Source organism: Podarcis erhardii, assembly GCF_964252035.2.
Source record: "Podarcis erhardii genome assembly, chromosome: 9".
Lineage (NCBI taxonomy): Eukaryota > Metazoa > Chordata > Lepidosauria > Squamata > Lacertidae > Podarcis > Podarcis erhardii.
Genome location: NC_138512.1, coordinates 25,029,741 through 25,053,669, shown reverse-complemented (window position 1 = coordinate 25,053,669; position 23,929 = coordinate 25,029,741). Strand labels below are relative to the sequence as shown.

The window sequence follows — 23,929 nt, the reverse complement described above, 5'->3', positions numbered from 1 at the left end:
GCCGCCTCCTCCTCCTTCTCCCCGGGCAGGATGCAGAGGCAGCGGCGGCGGCTGGTGGCGGTGCTGCTGCTGCTGCTCGCGGCGGATAGAGGCGGCGTCTGAGGCGGCTCTCGCCCACCCTGCCTCCTACCGGCGGGTGCAGGTAAACGGGGGCGAGGGCGGGAAACGAGGCGGCTCTTCGGGACGCTTGCCAGGCAAGGCAGGCAGGCAGACCGCGGCTTCTCAGCAATGCCTCTCGCGGCTCTCTTAGGATGCATACGGTAGAGCGACCGAAGCGTTGTATAATCCCGCGCCCCCCATTTGGCGATGCGCCCTCCCGACTCTCCCGCTTCGAAGAGTTGGGGTGACCGTTCCAAGCGGACTCGGGTAGGGGAGTCCCGCTGCACGCAGCAAGATTTACTTTCCCGACATGTTTAGGATCGGGCTGGGGAAAGGGGGTGGGGGTGGGAGACATTGTCGGTTTGGCTTAAGAATAAATCTGACTGTGCTTGCCTATGCACACCGCACGAGCAGGACGATCCCCGTCGTTGGTGCATGTTCAAACCCGTCCATTAAACTCCCTTTTATTCCCCTGTCCAGCAATTCAACAGAGATGCTGATTTAAGATGCCATCCCACTCGGCGCAACTTCTTCCCTTTTCTCTTGCTTGGACGCCTCTCCGCTGTTTGGGGCTGGAAGGTCTTCATGCGGGCGGCAGCAGTGGCCCAACCTCCCTCCTTTGATCTTTGTAGCTGTTTTGCATTTTGCAACGAACAAATAAATAAATAAACCTTAAAATAGACCAGATCTTTGAAGTGAAGTGGGTGGGGGTGTAACTCTTGCCTAGTGGCTCGCTTGTTTTGTTCTTAAAGCTCTCTAGCATCCTCATGGCTGGAGACTATTTTTTAAATTATTATTTTAAAAAAAGCAACCACCCTGTTCTGATCTTGCCTCAGCCTTCTCAGCTGACTTGGAGAACTTCACTCGGTTACCTTCAGTTTTTGTCTCATTCTTTTGACCTCTTTGTTGTTCCTGAAGTCTGCCGATTTCCCAGCATGGATATTACATATGAATTGGAAAAGATGTGAAGCTTCCTGCATGGGCTTAGCCCGGGGGGGGGGGCAGAGAGGGGCAGCTGGCACCCCCCCAAATCAATCAATAAAAATAAAAATACATAGCAAACTGATGTTCTGCTCTCCCCAACAAAAGGCCTGCCTGCCCGCAACAAAAATCCTGGTTACACTCATGCCTTCTTGTGTAATGAATGCACGTGCCAGTATTGACATGTTTACAGCTGCCAGAATGGGCACAGGTTTGCTGCATGCGATGGTGAATGTGTCGTTCCCCCCGCCCCGCTCCCCATAAGTGATATTCATGTATGAAAATTATCAGCAGTGTCATCCTGAGAGGTGCCAAGGGAATGCAAATCTAGTCCAGCTGGAGAAGCCAGGTGCAATAATTTCACCCAGTCTAGTGGTGGGATTTTATTTCCAGACAGAAATGTGATAGTGATCTTGCGTGCATGTGGGTGTGTTTGTGCCAGGAGTAGCAGGTGGCCAGGTGATGGCTTGCTGGCTTCCCCTTCTGTTGCTAGCCTGCACTTTTGTGTTTGCATATCTGTGCACCAAATACATTTCCCTTCCATAGAACATGGTAGCCATATGCTCCCGTCTTAACTTGTGCCTGGCTCATCCAGTTTATCAGCAGCTATATACTGTATTTCCATCTCCTTTCTTTCTTTTAAGGCTGATTCACAGCACTTCTGTTTAAACCATCCTGTTTGGGGAGAAATATTTGTTAAGCTGATTGGGTGTGGTGGGGAATCGTTGAGCAGTGAAAGGAAATTTGTTAAAGGCAAACCAATAAATCTGAGACAGTAGATAGTTAAAACAATACATAGTTATTCTATAATGAAACTGTGCATAACTAGATGACTGAGCATAGTGGCTTCTAGAATTAGGAAAACATTTGTTGCATCTTGTTATAATATATTATTAAAATACTCTATATAAGGTCCCTTGCTTTCATTGTTGAGCGGGATGGAATTCCCTAACTCAGATTTCTCTCCCTCAGCAAATTCTTTAAATTCAGTGCTTAAAAATAATACATTATGGTTGTTTTAAAAAAATCTTTCTGGTGCTTTCTCTTCCTTTGCCGACTTAAAACAGATACATTCATTTATATGGTTCTCATACTATAGTTGTAATTGGTATTTTTGCCATGCTCTGAACATCTGGTCCTGTGGATATAAAAACTACAGTTCCAAGGATGTAAAAAGTTCAGTTCTGAGGAGTAGGGCCCTTTCAATTTCAGAGAATCTTGCCAACCAGGTCTACATACACAACATACATTTAAAGCGCATTACTCTCCCCAAAGAATCTTGGGAACTGTAGATTGTTGATACTTCTGAGAATTATCAGGACACCCCTTAAAGAACAGCAATTCCCAGCACTCTTAACAAACTACACTTCCCAGAATTATTTGGGGGAAGTCATGTGCAAATGTGCTTTAAATGTATGGTGTGTACACAGCCCAGGTTCTCTGGTGACATTTCTATTTAGGAAGGACTTTGGGGAAGTGAACTTGGCTCTTTGTTTGGCTTAATGGTAGACTTTTTAGTGTTGTGGTTGTTTTCAATAAACCAAAGATGTCAAAGATGTCAAGTCCCGCAGGGCCCTAGTCTTTTGTGACAGAGCATTCCACCAAGTTGGGCCCAGTACTGAAAAGGCCCTGGCCCTAGTTGCGACCAATCTAATGAAGACCAATCTAATCTTATGAAGACCTGATCTCATAAACGTAATGGAAGTATTTATCAAATAAGTGGTTATTAGGAGTTTGGGAGCACAGTGGCATCAGTTTGCTGATGATGCACAGCTCTATTTCTCCATGAATCAGGAGAGTCTGTGGAAGCTCTGGACCATTGGTGGACTAGATAAAGGTCAATAAACTGTGTTTGATGCCTGGGAAGCTCTGTGGGTGGGCTGTTCCTGTGTGTGGAAGATAGGGTAGTTGCTTGTTCTGGAAGGGACTGAACTCCCTCTAAAGGAGCAGGGACATAGCTTGGGAGTACTTCTGTATACATCTTTCTCATTAGGGGCCCAAGTAACCTCAGTGGCTAGGAGTGTCTTTTGTGAGCTTTAAACTGGTATGCCACCTACATCTGTTCCTGAATGAGGATAACTTGGCCACTGGAGTCCATGCATTGATTACCTAGAGACTAGATTCCTGCAACACACTTTATGAGTGGCTGCCCTTGGGCCTGTGCAGAATGCGGTGGTTAGACTGCTGATGGGGGCAAACAGCTGGTAACATGTAGCACCTTTGCTACAAGGTCTTCGCTAGCTGCCCATACCTTGCTGTGTCATGTCCAAGGTTCTTGAGTTGATCTACAGAGCCTTGAACAACTTGGGTCCAGCATACCTTATGTACCGCCCGAGCCCTTCTGTTCTGGTCTGATCACCGAGATCATCCAGAGGAGCACTGTTAGTTGCTCTCTGTGCCACAAAGCCTGGACTGGCCTCATCTAGAAGTCAGGAACTGAGTGTCACTGCAGAACACTCTTCCAGCAGAGATTTGGAAGGCATCCTCACTTTTGACTCTCAGGTGTCTCTTGAGGACTTTTTTTTTAAAATGGCAACAGGCCTATGCAGTTGTTTAAAATGACTCTGGAGCAGCCAGCCATTTTAATGATTGCTTTGTATTGCTTTTGAATGTTTTGACATTGTTGCACACTGTCTTGATGTTTTGCAAAAGTGCAATAAAGAAATGCCTTGATAAATAAAGACAGAAGTAAATGGGCGACATTTTTCATGTTCAGCTTTAATGCAGAACATGATACATGTAGACCTTGCCTGCATTATCAGCATTTTTATAAAAATGTAGTTTATTTCTCTCCTGTCTCTGCCCACTTTTAAGCTAGTGGCCATCTATGGAAAACTGTGCAGGTAGATTTCTATCCATTTGCTCAGAGGTAAACCTGCTGCTTCTGCTAATGTCCTGGCCAATGTGTGCAATGACTGCCAAACACTTTGCACTGTACTAATATTATTTGATGTAATTTTGTATCATGTTAAGACTACTTTATAGTTAGATTTTTGCTATTTTGCATTGCTCCCCCTTTAAATGTGCCATAGAGCCACTGGCCCAATTTCATGTGGACCTCTGGATGCTGTGGGTAGTGTTAGAAACTCAGATATATAAGCTAGACACCAAATGGCTCCTTAAACCAGGGTTACAGTTGCCAAAACAGAATCCCTAGTTGCCATTTTGGGGCAAGATGCCTCGAAAGTTGTATTTTTCCAATACAATTTTTTTTTGGTTCCTGAAATTCATTCTGATTGTACAGGTAAGATATCACAGATAGAATTCTACAGGATGTATTGATAGTATCTGAAAACAGTCCATATCCAAGCATTGCACCTCCAGATGGTGAAGGCACCAGATCCCATCCTGTGGCCCATGTGTCTTCACTCGGTCTCAAGTGGCTGGTAACCAGGCGCAAATTGCGCCTGGCAAATATCGAAGGCGACTGTGGGCACACAACTCTTGCTCTCTGGACTATCTTTCTGAGAACTGCTGCCTCTTCTCTGTTTGTGAGAGATAGAGATATAGAGGAGAAATGGTTGCTACATGGTGAGCCAGTATTGTGGTGAGCTGTGTGGTTGGGGCAGATCCAGGAGAGAGAGGGAGGCTAGGATGGAGAAAACCAGAAATGGATGGAGCTGAAACAGATGAAGTAATGGGAGGTGTTATCTCTCTACAAGCAGTCACTCTGATCTGTGTTAATGGAAGGGGCAGGGGAGCCAAAATGGACACAAAATGGACACTTATGGCTTTGGTTTTCCACGATCACAGCATTTCTGGCTATGGGATTCTTGTGTCCTTCCTGCCCAGTTATCTTCTAGAAATTTTGAAGACAAAAAGGCAAGGAGGACCTTTCTGCTCCACAGTAGGAGAGAAGGCCTATAAACACCTTGCCAACACCGATACGCAAGTGAAGAGGTGAGCAGAATAATTTCAGAATTGCTGCTAGGGCTGATAAGGTATGGAGGATAAAATTCCTCCTGCGCCATCATTACTTTGCCTCTGCCTCGAGTGATGTGAACCGTGCAGCTGATTACAATTCTGAATGTGTGAACCAGGACTCCAAAACAGGCATGGAAAAGAGGCAAGCAATGCGTGAGAGTATTTGCAAAAGCAGGCTAAAAACCTATCTCCAAAAAATATATAAAAAGAAAATAAACCATCAATGCTTTCCTATAATTGCTCATGTTCTAAGCAGGAGACAAAAAAAATGGTGTGTGTGTGTGGGGGGGGGGAATAGAAAATCGTAGGACTCTTTATGTCCTGTCGCTTCTCTGGTAAAAATGCCAAAATATCTAATCAGTTGGAATTAGCAGGCTCACTACGTTGCTGGGTGAATCTTCACCAGAATTGTTAATTACTAGCAATGGCCCCTGCGGCAGGGACATCACTGTCCAACTTCATATAATTCACAAGCCTGACTGTTGCACGGCTTTGGATAACTGTCATTATGAAATGAACATGAGGGCAGATGTAGTCAAATGATGGATTGTCTCGGGGTTAGCACTTTACACCATTATTCTGCTTTCTGCTCAAGATATGTCTCAAGCCCTGCACAGATGGTAAAACAGTATAAAAATGTATGTATGCACTGGGGAGGGGGACAGAGTGGGAGACTTTTGGCTCCACTCCTGATCTCTACATATTAATAGGGATGTTATTATTATTATATATATATATATATGGAAGCTGCCCAGAGCGGCTGGGGAAACCCAGTCAGTTGGGCGGGGTGTAAATAATAAAATTGTTATCATGGAATAATCGCTTTGTTAGCAATTGAATCCCAGCCTTTTGGTGTGATTGGAATTGCTGGAAAGGGTACGACCACAACCTGGAATTTCAAGCACAGTGTAAAGGGAATCTTGTAAAGCCATCCCACCTGGGCTGCTAGAGGAGGTTGAATTCTCTCAACAGCATCTGCCATCCCAGTTCCACCAGTCCTCCAGTTAGATTTACGGTACCCAGTCCAAGATTGTATCCAAAACCTGGTAAATGTTACCATGTATCTATAATGATACACAATAGTGTGTTGAATAATTCATTGATAGAGAACCAAATTCAGTGCTGCGTTGTTAATATTTAATTCCATTTTAGTTCATGGGATAATAAAAATCTAATCAGGAAACAATGGAATGGTTTGGAAGTTTTGATGGATACTTCAATACATGATTCATCCACAGGAGGTAATATATTCATTCGCATTAAAAAGTCAGTGGCGGCAAGTACACTTTTAATTAGCCTGGCAACATCAAAGAATAATCACAGTACTTTTAATCTTGCTGTGAACAGGATGAAATTTTTTTTTTTTTAAGCACCAACTATAATTGCTGCTTTAAATAAAGCCCATCAATTATGTAATTCATCATTTATTTTTTTAAAAAAGAAAGAAATGCAGTTCATGCCATAATTTTAAGAATCTTAGCAGACAGGCAGGCTTTAGGACGATTCTAAACTTGTATGTTGATAAAATTCCTACTGGATTTTCACTTCAGTGAAAAGGAGACTCATCATGTGACTTTAAAGCTGAACTGGCAGCAGTCAAAGAATTGCAGGTTTTCCCAGCATAGAGACGGAGGACTCAGCTTAAAAAAAAGCGTTTTATATGTGTTGTATATGTGATATAACGTTGTGACACCAGGCGGCGCTGTGGAAAGGAGTCCCATCTTTCCCAACTGGATTTCCCTGTATGAGTTTACAACACATTTAACTGAAACACATCTTTGATGTGTCTAGATCCAGCCGGAGTGATGAGTAAAGCTGTGCAGTTTAGCTTTCTGCCACTCCTTAACCCTTTGAAGACACAGAAATTCTTCCAAAAAAAGGTTGAATTCTGGGAATTCTGGACAGAGTTGTGATGTTCTGTGAGCTAGCAGAAGGTGTGATCAGAACAGGCTGGATCTTTTCCCAGGGGTAGCAGTACCTGAGTACCTGAGCCAGTGGGAAAAAGACCGATCTATGAAAAAAGTGATAGTATCATAGTTGGAATCCTGTAAGTGGAGTTAGTTGAGAGCAGCTGGTTCTATCATGAAGTTGCTCAGGCAGAAAATGTGAAGGCCCTTAAAGGGCAAGGGGCGCAGTTTAATTCAATTAATTTGTTTGTTTTTGCCATTAGGCTGAGGCACTCATGGATAATGGGAAGGTGGAACCTAGGTCGGGCTTGGACAGTCAATCTCTTTTCAATGGTTTCTATTACCAAACTGAAACATAATGATTTCCACCCTACATCTCAACCAGAGTCACCCTGTTTCATCTGAGACAGGACTTTATCTAATGTCCAAAACAGGGTAGAACTCATCTGGGGTGTTTTGCATTGAAAATTACTTCACTGGCCTTTCTGCAATATTTAAATCCTAAACTTGCATCCCTACATATCATTTCTATGAAGTTTAGCATCTATGCCCTGGGTTAAGTTTCCTTCAATGCCTTGGGTTGTGTGGGAGATCCATCCAGATCTGGCCAAGGCAAAACTCACCATAGATCATAATGGAGTGGTTTAGGGCCCCAGGACTGACTTGTGGGGAATAACGATTATCGTCCTGTAGCCTGAGAGTCTTGGACCATTTTGAACTGCAGTCTTCCTCTTGAAGAGCATAAACACTGAGCAGCTGGCTTCTAAAGGCAACTGCTATGAATCATCCTCCTCAATTGGCCTTAACTTCTCAACAGTGTTCTCTGCTCTGAGCGTGACCTCTGCTTGGAAAAAACCATTAAAGTATTCCCAATTCACAAAGTGGAGTGCAGTATACACCTCTGTGAGTGTGATTATCTAAACTCTGATAACCAAAGCTCTATAACTCACGTATTTGAAGAAGTCGGTATGATAATGAGCAGACGCCAGCAAGGTTTTCTTTTTGGTCTCCATCATGGAGTTTTAAATAACTGCATCAAGTCTCTGCTGCAAAGCGGTGTTTAAATTACAGTGGTACCTCAGGTTACGAACAGTCCTGCTTACGAACGCTTTGGGTTATGAACTCCACAAACCTGGAAGTAGGTGTCCCAGGTTGTGAACTTTGCCCCGGGATACGAACGCAATCTGCTTCCGGGGCCGCGGGAGGCCTATGTAGGGTATGCGTGGCTTTGGGTTAAGAACGGACTTCTGGAACAAATTAAGTTCGTAACCTGAGGTAGCACTGTATGCCTTAGCTCCTTCCTGTACCACAAAAGCTGAACACACTGCTGGTCACCTGGACTGGGGCACCTGCTCGTGTCAGAGATGGGTAAGAAAAAGGATCATGGGTTGAAATCACTGCTTCCTGGAATTCAGATCTCCAATATCCTTCTCTATTCACGTAGGGTATTCTGGTACAATGATAGCAGTGAGCTGTTCCAGGTGGGCAGCAGAGGGAGAGATCCTGTCTTGTATATGCGTCCTTCACCCCTCTTTCAGAGCCTAATCTGCATTCCCAAACTCTGGAGCTCCCATCTTTCTTAATTGTCCTGGATGCTATTTCTCTTTGACCTCTTGTCAGAGAATTGGAATCATTTTAATTATTATTGTATTGGAATAATGACGTTTAAGATGCAATAAAACCATGTATTTTACTGGGTGAAATACAGTCTTTGCTCTTGATTTGCATGAAGACAAAGGTAACAGTGTTAGAAGCTGAGATATAAAAGCTAGGAGCTAAAAGGCACCTTAAATCTAGGTTATGGGCACAACAACAGAATGTCTAGGCATGCTTTTCCCCAGAACAAGAATACAAAGCTGAAAATGAATGAGCTGCAGCTAAAATGTTGTGTTCATTTTTCACATGATCTAATCCTTTTCCTGCCCACCCCTCTAATATTATTAAGAGAGTCTCTTCTCCCGTCTTCAGAGAGTAGCTGGAAGTGGGGAGGCAGAAAAAGGTCCTCCTTTTCTTCCACTGCAGTTTTAATGTGAATTTTTAGGTGCAGTACTGCGGCCAGAGCTCAGAAACTGCTCGCACTAATGAAATTTCCTGTCACAAAATGCACCTGGAACAATGGGAATTGATTACACTGAAAGGTAATCTTCTTAAGATAATAATAAACAATACAAATTATGCATATCACAATTATTGTATATAGGATATCACTTTAATTAAGATACTAAGTAGGTTTATTAATGCACACATGTTAATGTTATTCATAATAAATTTAATATTTATTTAATTTAAAAAGAAAAATGCACCTTTCTTTCACAACAAAAAAATTGCCAACAAAAATTTAAAAATACGTATTTTTAAAGAGGCATCTTTGAAACTTAAGCTATTTAAACTTTAATGGAGGTGGGGATGGGCAGAATGATTTCCTGTGGGAAACTGATATTTCATGAAGTTACAGTTCCAACTTTTAGGGATTTAGTGGTAAGTTTTGTTTTTTAATCCCCGCCCCCAAAAAGCTCTGCAGGGAGAGGTGAAATGTAGTTATAGCCTCTCAGCGAACAAAGAATAATGCATTTCTGCTATAATTACACATTGAGGCCTGATGACTCATTTCCTCAAAGAAAAGCCTCACAAATATTAACAGTATTCATGCTACTAAATGTGCTTTTATTTCACAGAGAGGCTAAACATCTTTCCCTTTCCGACTCATAGAATAATTTTGAATAAACAAGGAAACAGAATATCAGAAGATATGGAAGAGCTCTCGGGTGAACAATGTCCTTAAGCATTTCAGTCCACTAAAGACTTCTGTCTGAAAGGAACGAGCTGCTGATAATTAATCATTATCCTCTTGTCCCTGAAACCAATAGGCACTGTATAAAAATAAGATGAGCTCCAATAAGTGGCTTAAAAATTCAAACTGAGATGAGTTCTACCAGAAGGCTTGTTTAAGACGTGGGGCACTTGAATGCCCTTCAACCTTACTTCCAATTCTCTACCCTTGTTGCCACATTAAAGTGATAGGGGGAACAGCAAGGGAAATGGTCTGCAAGTAAGCAACAGAGCAAATTTTGGTTCAACTGAGAAGGTGGTTCCTGTAGAGCAGCAGTTTCAGGGAGGGCCACTAGCAAGCCTTCTCAAACTCACTTGCCAGCAGTGGCGTCGCAGGGAGGCGGGGGCGGGCGCAGTGTGCCCCAGGTGCCATGTCTGCGGGGTGCTTGCCCTGCAACCCCTGGGCGTGGTGGCTTGAGCAGCCACCACGCTGCCGCAGCCGCATGTTGAGGATCCCACCACTGTCCATATGGTGCTTGGGCGGCGCTGGCGGCAAACCACTACATACAACGTATGCATTGTGTTGCATGCATGCACTGTATGCAGCGACGCTGCACATGCGCTGTACATAGCGGTTTGCCACTGGCGCTGCCCGAGCACCGTACAGACAGTGGTGGGATCCTCTGTTTGCAGCTGCAGTGGCGGCAGAGGGATCCTCCGCTTGCGACTGTAGCAGTGACGGAGGGATCCCACCGCCATCCGTACGGCGCTCGGGTGGCGCCAGCGGCAAACCGCTACGTACAACTCATGTGTGGTTTCACATGCATGCGCTGTACGTATTGACGCTGCACATGCGCCCTACACTCTACACCAGTGTGGTGTAGTGGTTAAGAGTGGTAGACTCGTAATCTGGGGAACCAGGATTGTGTCTCCGCTCCTCCACATGCAGCTGCTGGGTGACCTTGGGCTAGTCGCACTTCTCTGAAGTCTCTCAGCCCCACTCACCTCACAGAGTGTTTGTTGTGGGGGAGGAAGGGAAAGGAGAATGTTAGCCGCTTTGAGACTCTTAGGGTAGTGATAAAGCGGGATATCAAATCCAAACTCCTCATCTCCTCCTACATAGCGACGCCACGCATGTGTCGTACGTAGCAGTGCCACGCATGCATTGTACGTAGTGGCGCAACGCGTGCGCAGCCGGCGGTTTGCCCCGCCCTGGGGGTTGGTTAGCCTTCTTTCACCCCTGCTTGCCAGTTTGCTGAAGGCAAGCGCCCCATGCCATTTGACATTGTCAGATGCTGCTCAGAAGCACACCGTCCTGCCCCAAGTTCTCTGTTGGGGAAGATCTCTTACACTGTTCTGAGCTTTGGAAACATTAGAAGGTTCTGCCCGCTCCAAAGTGTAATGTGACAGAGACAACCAAACTCCCTGCCACCCTCTTGTGCCATAAATTTGCCCTGCTTTTTTCTGCTGCAGAGAGCCCTGCCTGATATGAGGAACCAGTTTCCTCCCTTTCTTGAGTCTTCTGTCATGTACTGAGAGGCGAGGGGAGGAAGAATATTGACTGGCTGCTGAGCTAAGCCAAAATTACTCTACTTGGATGGTAGTGTAGAACAAACTGTGCCAACCTGGTGTCTATTATTATTATTATTATTATTATTATTATTATTCTGCCCTATACCCGCAGGTCTCAGGGCAGTTCATAGAATACAATCAGAATATGCTGAATGACAACTACCAGCCCCAGTTGCATGGTCAGCGATGGTGGGAGCTGGAATTCAACATCTAGAAGCTCGTAGGTTCCCCATTCTCCATAATTCATTAAAAATGTTAAGTTGCTACCTACACTTGACCTTATGGAATATATGACAAACAAGAGGTAGCCAATTTTCAGTTTTGACTAGTCCCAACCATAGCAGGGGAGAAGGGTTAAACCTTGCTTTCCCAGCACTATGGTCCAAATCCAAATTGGTCCTCCTGCAGTTGCTTTAAAAAAGTATCTTAGAAGAACCAGTTCATGAATATCATGTGTCACATCTGATCTTCAGGGAAGTCCAAGCCGCCTAGTTCTGAAGACTGAGTTCTAAGCTTCTGTTGCTTTAATTCTGTGTAGCTTTTGGTCATGCAATCTGTAGTTGAGGAACTTTGTTGTAATTTATAGCTGAGATTCTCCAATAATTTTGTCATACTCTCCTTCAGTGCCTTTCATCAATTGCCCTTCATCGCAGTCTGCAGTTGATCAGAATCCACTGAGGCTGGCTTCCCATACTTCCCAAAGAGATCTGCCGCCCCTCTTCTGGAAATTCCAGTGTATGCTCTTGGATCAAGTTTGTGTTGACTTTGGGCTTTGCTTGAAAACTTTAACCTTCAGCCAAGATAGTATAATGCATTGTTGGCAGAAGCTGGCAATTTTGTAAAGTGGTTTGCAGTTATGCGCTTTCTATTCTTGTTCAAGACATGCATGGATGAAAGGAAAGGGTTCCAAAGCAGTGGAAACAACACGTTTTATTTACAAACCACTTATGAAGGCTTATTCTTACCAAACTTGTTGAGATCAAGCAGGCTTGGCACAGGAAAATTTAAGTGGTTTACAATTACGCTGAATGTGAAAACTGCAGGGCTACTATTGAAGGAGACTTGGAAACTACAATTAATCCAGAATGCGGCTGCCAGACTGGTGGCTGGGAGCCGCCACTGGGACCATATATCACCAGTCCTAAAGGATCTACATTGGCTACCAGTACATTTCCAAGCATAATTCAAAGCGTTGGTGTTGACCTTTAAGGCTCTAAACTACCTTGGTCCTGTATACCTGCAGGAGTGTCTCCATCCCCATCACAGATAGGTAGCCGTGTTGGTCTGCCATGGTCAAAACAAAATAAAAAAATTCCTTCCAGTAGCACCTTAAAGACCAACTGAGTTAGTTCTAGGTATGAGCTTTCGTGTGCATGCACACTTCTTCAGATACACATGTATCTGAAGAAGTGTGCATGCACACGAAAGCTCATACCTAGAACTAACTCAGTTGGTCTTTAAGGTGCTACTGGAAGGAATTTTTTTATTTTGTTTTGTCCATCCCCATCGTTCAACTCTGAGGGCCTTCTGGCAGTTCCCTCACTGCAAAAAGTGAAAATACAGGGAACCAGACAGAAGACTTCAGTCCTACATACTTTTTTGGGAATAGGTCCCATTGAAATCAGTGAGATTTGCTTCTAAGCAAAAATAATAATAATAATAATAATAATAATAATAATAATAATAATAATAAAATTATTTATACCCCGCCCATCTGGCTGGGTTTCCCCAGCCACTCTGGGTGGCTTCCAACAAAACACTAAAATACAATAACCTATTAAACATTAAAAGCTTCCCTAAACAGGGCTGCCTTCAGATGTCTTCTATAAGTTCGGTAGTTATTTTTCTCTTTGACATCTGGTGGGAGGGCGTTCCACAGGGCGGGTGCCACTACCGAGAAGGCCCTCTGCCTGGTTCCCTGTAACTTGGCTTCTCACAGCGAGGGAACCGCCAGAAGGCCCTCGGCGCTAGACCTCAGTGTCCGGGCAGAACAATGGAGGTGGAGACACTCCTTCAGGTATACTGGACTGAGGCCGTTAATTTTATTTGTATGCTGCCCTTCCAGAGTTACCACCATGCTCAAAGCAGCTTTACATTTAAAAAACCTAACAACAAGCATAACACAATAAATAAAGCATCAAAAAGCACAACCAAATTGAACAGTTTTCACATAAATCATAAGACCTATCAATAAGATACAAAAAATAATAATATCAATAACACCCCCTGAATCCCCTCATTCCTAAACAATACCCCAGCCCAAGAGTCTTGCAAACTTGCTTAGGGGACCCTTAGCAATCAAATATTTCTGATGGTTGTGCTAGTTTAAACTGTAACACTAATGGACTATAAAAGCAGCAGTGGAGATAGTACAGGAGTTTAAAAAAAATATGGTTCCAGGCGTTCAGTCTGTGGAGGTCTCTGCAAATTAAGACATGATTTATGCTTTAGTGCTTCTGCATAATTCCCGAAAGCCACACCCTCCCCTGTGTTTCTTTATGTATTGTTGGATTCCTTGGAGACGATTGGGTAAACAAGCTTTAGCTTTCTCTGGCCAAAGAAAAGTAGTGGCTTTTTTATGCTTTTGGCTTTTCTAGGGTAAAGCGGCAATTGTAGCCTCGACCTTTTTTAACACTGAAAGAAAGCTCCAGTTAAGTATTTGCAGCCCTGGCTCTTTGGTATTTAAACTCCTCAGGCTCCATGAAATAAACTTAAGTTTGCTCAGCTCATTCTTGGAGAATAGATGAAAAGAAGAAACAGCCATGGCTTAGTTAGGGATTTCCGCTGCATGCAAAGACAGACTCTGGTGGATTCAGTGGACAAGGCCAGTAGTGGGTCCAATGGTCAAGAAGGCCATTTCTGCATGGGGTGTAAAGGGAAATGAGGGGCAAATAGGGTTTGTCAACCTGGGAAAGTATCCCATCTAAGAGAAGGAAATCTCTGACCCTAAACCTCTGCTGCCTTGCATTTGTGAGAAAAGCTTTGGGAGTAAACCCCAAAGAACCATCCATACCCGCTGCCTTACAGGACATCTTCGGGAGAAGAAAAGGCTAAGGAGTAAACACTACACAACTCTGGAGTGGAGTCCCAGAGAGGTCACTTTGGTACTGCAAATGGATGGGAGGAGAGGCAGTGGGAAGTAGCAACTAGGAGAGTTGTCCACACCAGTGTCTTCAAAGTAGCTCCTTATCAAACAGTCCAAGTGACTGTACAGGGAAATCCCCACCCAAAAGGGGGCAAGGGTGGAACAGAGGAATCCCTGTTTGTGGACATCCTGATGACACGTGCAGCAGCCCAGAATGGAAGCCCCACTTAAGCGGGGACTCCCCTGTTTGTGGCTGGAATGTAGGTATCTTATAGCAGTGGTGTGGAAGCCTGACTTACATAGGGACAACTATGCCACCATAGGAAATGAGCAAAATAGTAGCAAATGGAGACGTTGTGGTGCATTGAGTGCGTTGTGGTCCCTTCCCTTGTAACTTTTCAACGGGGATTTCTCGCAAGAGCCTGTTCTGCTGCTGTATATCGAGATTGGACCTCTATTCATGGCTGTTCTTTCTTGGAATTTAACTCGGGAACATGTTGTTCAGTGCATGTTTGGTCTGTTTGTTTCTTGAAGGATGGAACATGAGGCTTCCCAGCTAGAAAAGAAACATGTGCATAACGTCTATGAAAGCACAGCTGCCTATTTCAATGATCTGCAGGGCAAAGCATGGCCTCGCGTCCGACAGTTTCTCCTAGAGCAAAAGCCAGGCAGCCTCATTGCTGATATAGGTACGTATATGTTTGTGTGCATGTATGCATGTATGTATGTGTATACAGATAGACAGACAGCATGAAGAATCCTTATAACTTTAAGAAGATAGGAGGAGATGATTTTACATCCTGTTATGTACACATTACCACTAAGTTTGGATTTGCCATACAGTGGTACCTCGGGTTACATACGCTTCAGGTTACATAGGCTTCAGGTTACAGACTCCGCTAACCCAGAAATAGTACCTCGGGTTAAAAACTTTGCTTCAGGATGAGATCAGAAATTGTGCTCTGGCGGCGCGGCAGCAGCGAGAGGCCCCATTAGCTAAAGTGGTGCTTCAGGTTAAGAACTGTTTCAGGTTAAGAACGGACCTCCGGAACGAATTAAGTACTTAACCCGAGGTACCACTGTATATCTATTAAATTTTGAGTCCAATAAAAAGGAGGGAGGGGGAGAGACTATATGTTTGTTTATTTATCCACCACAAGTTACATAAATTCCAGCCCTGAGCTCTGATGTGGTGAGGAGAGTCCACAATATCTTCGTGTTCACTTTGATGAAGGGAACAGCTCGATGCAAGCATTTCTTTTACACACACCACTCTCTGGTGATGTTAATGGATAAATTTCTGTGAGTGTGCCCAGAAGCATCAGTTAATTTCTGCAGCTGAACGGGTGGGCTGGCCGGCCTGTTGACCAGTAGCCTGGCTGCCTCCTGTTTCTGGTTACCTCCTTGCAATGGTAAGTTTTTTCTTTGCTTTTGAAGCGGGGTGGGCGAAACCATGTGGGGATTCTTGCAAAATTCAGATGGGGTTTGAGGTGAGCAGGGTGGTGTTTGGCCGTCTCTTTCTAGGATTAAATCTTGGATGGAAGATGGTTGCTGGTTACTGACCTGGAACACCCCTGCAATTTTAGAACTGATGGATTGGTGACATAGCAACCAGGAAATCCCAGGCTCGGAGAATGATGGGTAGCTTATACCTGTCCAGCCATCCTCCCTGTTAGCTGAGCTGTCTTGTCTTCCACCCCAATACCTCACCCCTACCCAGCACTAAGCAAACTGAACAACTATGAAAACATTTGACACAGACTGAATATCCCCCATAGTGCTCTATAAATGCCAAATATTATCATATTACTATGACAATGACTACTACTGTGTGATGGATTGCAGCCTTCGTTTTTGAATAGTACAGTATGCTTGAAGAAGTATGCAGGCTTCTGTTTTGAACGTTTGCTTTCTTACTATTTAAGATGCTCCATTGTCATTCTGTAGTGATTGGGAGACAGTTTTTTTCGTTAACACTATTAGCAGGTCAGAAAGACTCAGGGCTGTTTCTTAAGGCAATTGGAAGCATTTCATCTGAATTCCTTATAGTAAACTAGTCCCTTTTGCTGCTTCCCTGCATCTCTCCAGCTGAAAATTGGCAGGAATTATTCTTCATCACTCGCCTGCTGACTGCCTGGAGCAGTTTTCAAACTCTTTTTGAAAAGGTTTCTTTGAATGGTTTTGCATTAGAGTGGTACTTTTTCTTGGCTATGGATTTGAACCTACGCACAAGAAGGAGATATGTTTTGTAGTCACTCCTAAAGCTTAACATATGAGTAGCAGTAATTTTGATGGAAGAATGCTGCAATCCAGCAACAAGAGATCTGTGATGGAGGCTTCATGCAGCCTTATTATTGTTAATGTTAATCTGAATGCACATCTGTATCCCAATCCATAGGATGGACTGGGATGCATCTCTGAGTGCATATAGGGATGCTCATCTACATCCTATCCATCCCAGTCATAATCCATGACTAGAGCTGGATTAGGGCAGAATGTCATACACGTCATATTAAAATTCAGTTATTTGTCCATGTAGCTTTGAAGTATCCTTCAGAATGACACTTGTAGTAATGTGGTTGCTGTTTACATAGAATGTCACTAGAATGAAGAGAGCTATAGGTAAGGAATTGACTCCAGCTGCTTCTGTGGATAGATGCTGGGTCCCCCTAAAGTTGTAAGTGCAAGGTGGATTGAAGAAGACAGCTTTAGCATTAACAAGATGCTAGCAATCTAAACCTAACTTTACTGGCGATTCTTGTAAGAAATGATAACAGTGGTACCTCGGTTTCCGAATGTCTCCATTGTCGAACAGTTCAGTTTTTGAACACCGTAAACCCGGAAGTAAATGCCTCTGTTTTCGAACACGCCTCGGAAGTCAAACGTGCCACGCAGCTTCCGCTGAATGCAAGATCCTGAGGCCTAGCTGTTGGCTATTGAGGTTTCGGTTTTCAAATGTTTTGTAACTCGAACAGTCTTCCGGAATGGATTACGTGTGAAAACCAAGGTACCACTGTATTTGTCTGTTTCAGTGGTCCATATTCAACCTGAGAACACACAGTTTTACTCTGCTCCAATGTCAGCTGAACAATAGAGATTGTTTTGTCCCTCTGTAACCTTGTTTGGTGTTTGTGTGAGTGTGTTTGTTTTTATTTTTTAAAGGTTGTGGGACTGGAAAATACCTTGGTGTCAATAGCCAGGTGTATAATCTTGGATGTGATTACTGCGGTTCTTTGGTAGAGATTGCAAGAAACAACGGTTGCGAAGTGATGATCTGTGATAACCTTAATCTTCCTTTCCGGGGCCAGTGCTTCAACGCAATCATTTCTGTGGGAGGTAAGAGAGTCTGGATGTTTGGGGGGGGGGGGAGTAAAATATGTTCACTATACAATGTGTGCTTCTGCACTGCTGTTTGCTCACTTTGTCCAGAATATGAAGAATAGTATAGAGCAGGGATGGGGAACCTCAAGTCCAGAGGTGAATATGGCCCCCAGGCCTTTTTATCTGGCCCTTGGACCTCTCTCCAGGCCACAGCCCTTACCAGTCCTTTTTCACCCCCCAAGTGTTTTTCCCTGGCTGGAATGTGTCCCAGAACTCTGATAATGGCTCTTCCTTCTGTGGATGGAGGATACAGAAGGGTGCATGAGTTTGCATAGAAACTTAGTTACACTACTCCTCAGGTCTTCCAATGTTAAAACCACATCGTCTGCAAACACTTTTATTTTATATTTTTGATGTTCCACCTTCACCCCTTTTATATCTACGTTTTCTCTTACTCTCCTAGCAACTTCTTCTAAAATCAGTAGAAACAATAGAGGGGATCTAATCCTTTTAACTGGAAGTGCCATGGATTGAATCTGGAAATTTCTGCAACACTAAATTATTTTTGCTGCCATCTGTGCAATTCCCTCCTCGTACCTGAACAGCACAGAATAATTCATTTTGTTTTGGGGAGCAGTGAAGAGAGAGGCTTTGGCTTGATATACTAGCAGGGGAAAGGGATCATGTTCCTAGGTGTGTTGCAGATAAACATGGCTAGTTGGTGTGTCATTAACATAGGCTGAGGATCAAGCCTTGTGACACAGCAGCCAAGAACCTGAGCCTAGACTAGATGGTTGGATGTTTTTCAGACCACTCCCCATGCTCCTTCTAGCCTTGCATGAGATAGAGCCTACAGGTCAAGAGTACAAGATGCTGGGCTTTTAACATCATATCTAAAACATTTGTTTAAATTCAGCATTATAGAAATTATTCATTAGGGGCAAAAATAGTGTGAAAATTGTAATCTCACTTGTAAAGTTGCATTGACACACATGTAAAAGGCACAGTATTTTAATATTTTTAGCACAGAGTGCCCACATCCATGAATGTTAAAATATCGTTTTGCTTCTCTCCCCAGTGATTCACCATTTCTCCACACAACAAAGACGAATCAAAGCAATTAAAGAAATGGCCAGGGTGCTAGTACCTGGAGGCCAGATGATGATTTACGTGTGGGCCATGGAACAAAAGAATCGGCATTTTGAGAAGCAAGATGTGTTTGTTCCATGGGACAAAGCGCTCTGCTCCCGGTTGCTTTCTGAACGCAGCAAGGATGCGTGTAAGAGGGAGCTTGCAGCTCATACCGTAACATCTCAGACCGTGCCCCCGGACCAGCTAATGGGTTCCAACTACAGCTACCCTGTTACCCTTGACCAGAAACATCCCCAGAGGACTGGCAACTGCTTAGCTGAAGCCTGTTGTGTGAAGATCTCTGAAGAGGAAGAGAAACGAGTTTACAGTGCTCTTGGGAGATCTTTCCGTTCCTGGTTTTCCTCCAGATCACTAGACGAGTCTGCCTTGGGGAAGCAGAATGAGAAGATGCAGCCTTTGAAGAGCACAGCTGGATGGACAAACAACGCCGTCTCTGTTCAGCCATCAAGGCACTGCAGTGTAGATTTAGGCTGTCGAGGACCATTGCTGAAAGAGCAGCAACTAAATAGTTATGATGAAGTGTTTATGAAGCATATGGCGTGCAAAAGATTGGAATGGCTGGCGGCCTCAAGATCACTGAGAGATTTCAATGGTGAGCCACCTGCTTTAGTCCAAAGCAAAAATGGGGAAATGTCATTCCTGGATAGCTCTGTGGAAAACGTAAACAACGGCTATATCCCGCCAGGCAATAGTCATTCTTTTGCGGGCAAACACTTTAAAAGGACTTCATCAGCGAGCTCCAGTGAATCTATTGTAGATTCGGCTGTGGCTGTGGGAGACCGAGTTGCTTGTGGTCAGGATACAAAAGCCTTCATGCGCTATTACCATGTTTTTCGGGAAGGGGAGCTGTGCTCTCTGCTTGAGGATAATGTTCCTGAGGTTCACATAATAAGTTCAAGCTATGATCATGGTAACTGGTGCATTATAGTGAAGAAAGCAGGTGAACAACAGCATGCGTAGTTCTGGAAATCAAGGGCTTCAGAAATTGCTTCCTGTGGAATTTTAGAGACTCCCCCCCCGCCCCATCTGATCTCCCATTCTGTGTGTGTGGGAACAAATGTGCGGATAAGGATGTCATTGTGAAAAAGGGTACTTGACATTTTGCCGAAATGCAGGCTTTCTGCAAACACCCATCATAGTTTTATATTGCTTTTAGGAAATCTGTTTTGCGTTTTTAAGAACATTTTATAAATAAAGCCTTTTGTAAGATGAACGAGGCATTTTTTTTAGTTACCCAAAAATAAATGAATGAATGAATGTTCACCCGATGAAAAGATCAACCCTTAGGATATTGGCACTGAAATAGGTTGCATGCATTTTACTTGCTGGACTTTTGCTTAGAGGAGCACACACCTCGTATCTGAAGGCCTTTGCTTTTTATGTTGCTTTTCTGTTTTCTTTTTCTTTTTTTAATGTTGCTATCCAAATAGACTGTACATACATAGGATACTTTTTCACTGTAGCGTAAAGGACACTGTAAAACGAGGGTTTCAGGTGCTGTTTCCTGTGGGATCTTAGAGACACGTGAGGTGAGAGCCAGGGATGAACTGAAAAATCAAGACAACAAGAGGGATAAAAGAGATGTAAAAAGAGTCCGAGAAAATCAAACATGACCTGTAGAAGGAGTGTCTTTCTGAGTGTCCTTCACTGTTTCCTGAAGTGATGCATATATAAACTGAGGCTATAGGTTGTGCTCATCATATTCACTCAAATAATGATGAAGGAAACAGCCTAAGAGGCCTGTTTTGCTGCTTGGACCCAGGCTGATTTCCCCTAAACAGACTAGCAGTTGGACTGCATAGTCCTTAACACATTGTCTTCCATACTTTAAATGGACCCTTAAAACATTTCTGCTTTCCTAAGGGAGGCTGATGAATTGGTTTCTTAGTAGACTAGCATTTGACTATCTTTTCTCCATGTAGTGCTCAACAAAACACTCCTTAAATTTCATGGATGGATGTAGGTAGTAGGCAATGTTCAGTTTTACTCAGAGTAGAGCCATTAAAATAAATGAATATGGCTAAGTTAGGTCCATAAATTTCAGTGGGCTTACTATGAATAAAATGTAGTTGAATACCACCGGATGTGTTTTTTCTCTGCAGTCTTTTTCCATTAGTCCAGCTAGACTGAGTTTTCCCCTTTTTAAAACTCACATGAACTCTTGCTTTGCTTGTTCAGTCATCCTGTACATTATGATAGTACTTTTTGGGCAATGAAGTGATGACTAGCATAAATGTGAAGAAGCACTTGATTGCATAAATGTGAAGAAGTACTTGATTGCCGGTGCTTTTATATCCCAGAGTGGGATCCTTAAAATCAGTTAGGTTAAATATTCCAGGACCTCCATCTCTGCAAGGCTCCTCTAATAGGTAGCTGAGATTTAACTGCCTTTTCAATGGCTGAATGATACTTGACAATTTGATGGGCTATTGCTTCATATCATTCCTACTTTTTTTTTTTAAAAAATGGAGATTTACTGCAATAGAAATGCCCTTCTGATGAGTGCCTCCATCTAATCAAACTGATGCCACATCCTTTATATGTTACATCTTCCCACATCATCAACTGTCGAAAGCCCCTGTTGCGTTTTTGTGAGATAGTCCCGCAGTTAACAGGCAGCATCTTCCATGGGTGAGTCTTACAGAATAATAGCCATATAGTCTCATTTTCAATTTACAGTGTGATTCTATGCATTGCCTACTCAGAAGTGAGGTCTATTAGCAAATGCCTGTAGGTCTGCTGCTACTGAAGGCATGTCCCGAAGGGAACGGGTGGTGCTATGGTCTAAACCACTGAGCCTCTTGGGCTTGCTAATCAGAAGGTCGGTGGTTTGAATCCCTGCGACTGGGTGAGCTCCCATTGCTCGGTCCCTGCTCCTGCCATCCTAGCAGTTTGAAAGCATGCCAGTGCAAGTAGATAAATAGGTACCACTCCGGCGGGAAGGTAAATGGTGTTTCTGTGTGCTCTGGTTTCCATCACAGTGTCCCGTTGCACCAGAGGTGGTTTAGTCATGCAGGCCACATGACCCGGAAAGCTGTCTGTGGACAAACACTGGCTCCCTTGGCCTGAAGCAAGATGAGCACCGCACCCCATAGTCAAGTCTGACTGGACTTAACCGTCCAGGGCTCCTTTACCTTTATCCTTAGCAATGCTGCAGAAAGTGAGTGCAAATGAAGTCAGAGCACCATGGCTAGCGTTTTGCTGTCTTTTACTTCATGTTCTTTGTGTGTTGGGAGCCCTGCTGGAGTAATAGTGCTCTGACTTCATTTTTCAAGAGTCACACAATGGGCATGCAGGAGTTGTCATGAGATATGCAACCTATCCCTTCGCATGCCATCCCGATGTCCAAAAGCAGGCATGTCCAAAGTGACGCGCAGCGTAAATTAATAACGCAGAGTTTTAAAGAATAAAAGCTTTACTGAATTAAAATAAACTTCTTCATAAACAACATGGTTCCAAACAGTTTGACTGAGATTACATACTGACTCTGCTCACAGGTGAGGCAGACAGACTCTGACGAAATCTTACAGAGAGCACAAAAGAGAAAATGGCTGCTAAGTCACATGTCAGAGCGACTCAACGGTTAGCAGTTAGGCCTGAATAACTTTAGTAGGCCCAAATGATTGTGCAGTCCCAGCACTTCCCAGCCCGCTTTGCTGCTTCTGCTCTCATGTGTCTTTGTCACATGACACAAAGTCCATCTTGGGGGCGTAATCAGGTCCGCCGGTCGATTTAATTTGGCCCCCGTGGCAGTATATGTCCTGGGGTAAAATCCTAAAAAAAAGCTCAACTTTGGGGTAAAATGGTAAAAAAAAGCTCAACAGCTTTGGTCGGGCCTCATGCATGTTCACTTCATCAAATCTGGCCCTCTTTGAAAAAAGTTTGGGCACCCCTGTCCAAAAAGGAGCAGGGTCATGTCGCTTCTTCCACTGATGTTAGTTGGAGCTCACCTCGATTCCTGCCATTGGATGGAAATGCCCTTTGTTCAGTGTGCTTCCTTGGCTACACACCCTGCATGATAACAGGAGCCTGGCATGCTGTCCCCATTGCTAGCATGGCATACTGGTTATTCTCAATGTATTGCTTCAGTGTGTGTATTTATCTGGCATAGTCTGCCCTGTCCCAGGGGAACAATATGCTAATCCAAAGTTGCCTCTTATGTGCCAGTATCCTCTCTGCATGCCCTTTGGCATTTATTTTGGTATATGTTGTATTTAAGAGAGCATGGTGGGTCATGGAAGTGATGTCTGAATCTGCTGGACCTGGAATATTTGGGGTTTTTTTAGATTGGGATCAGCTTTTTGAATTGAGCTTAAAAGGCAATATATTAATCAAAATCAGCAATGGTCTGTCTTCATTGTCCCAAGCTACTTTTGTTTCCTCACCCAGAAGAGCCACTTGCAATAAAAGCATCCTTGGTTAGAGTGGAACAAACCTCACCTTCAGAATAACCGATGTCGAATCTCAGATTACATTACTTTTAATGAAACTGTAGATGTACATATTTACACGTGAGGAAAGCTATTGGCTTTCTGCAACATGCAATTAAATTGGTTCCCTCCATGCTGCAGAGGGAGATGATCTTGAAAGCACAAATAGGCTGTCAAAGCTGCAATTATTCCTTGTGCAATATGTTGACATTTTGTTATTTATCATGTGCTTGTTGGCAGTTCTTTTGTGGCTGTGAGGTATAGGCGGTGCTAATGAACAATTGGGCTTGGTTTTGTTCGCTGTACTTTGGCAACTGCATTTGCACTACTGGGCACGAAACCCAGTTGGACATTAAACTAGACCCTGTAGGGTCAAGCAATGCACTGATAGAAGCTAATATTCATTAACCTGTAACGCAGCAGAAGTGTGGACTTTAATTAATAATATAAAACCTTGGAGCTAAATGTCAATGCATTACATTTTATTCTTTGCCTTGTGCTCAGCCTGGCAGCTATTCAGTGTTGTAATTCATACCAAATAGTGTACTGTAATTGTCCGCACTGACATTTAGAACATGATACATAATTGAACTTTAAATGTCCAGGTTTTCAACTATTCCATGGTACGTTAATAAAGATTATTTATGTTATCAATAAAATAAATAAATGTGTGTCTGGGTGAGTTATCA

General features: G+C 43.5%; 1 protein-coding gene across 2 annotated transcripts; it reads left to right on the top strand.

The window, feature by feature from the left end:
- The first annotated feature begins 44 nt into the window (after positions 1-44).
- Positions 45-23,929, top strand: TRMT9B (tRNA methyltransferase 9B (putative)). 2 transcript variants are annotated; one of them, XM_081875880.1, is made up of 4 exons: positions 45-142; positions 14,872-15,026; positions 17,500-17,673; positions 18,737-23,929. In XM_081875880.1, the coding sequence occupies exons 2-4, from the start codon at positions 14,873-14,875 to the stop codon at positions 19,768-19,770; spliced, it is 1,362 nt and encodes a 453-aa protein (XP_081732006.1). In that variant the 5' UTR covers positions 45-142; position 14,872; the 3' UTR covers positions 19,771-23,929. The 2 variants fall into 2 exon arrangements, with proteins under 2 accessions (XP_081732006.1, XP_081732007.1); XM_081875881.1 differs by lacking the exon at positions 45-142 and adding an exon at positions 229-366.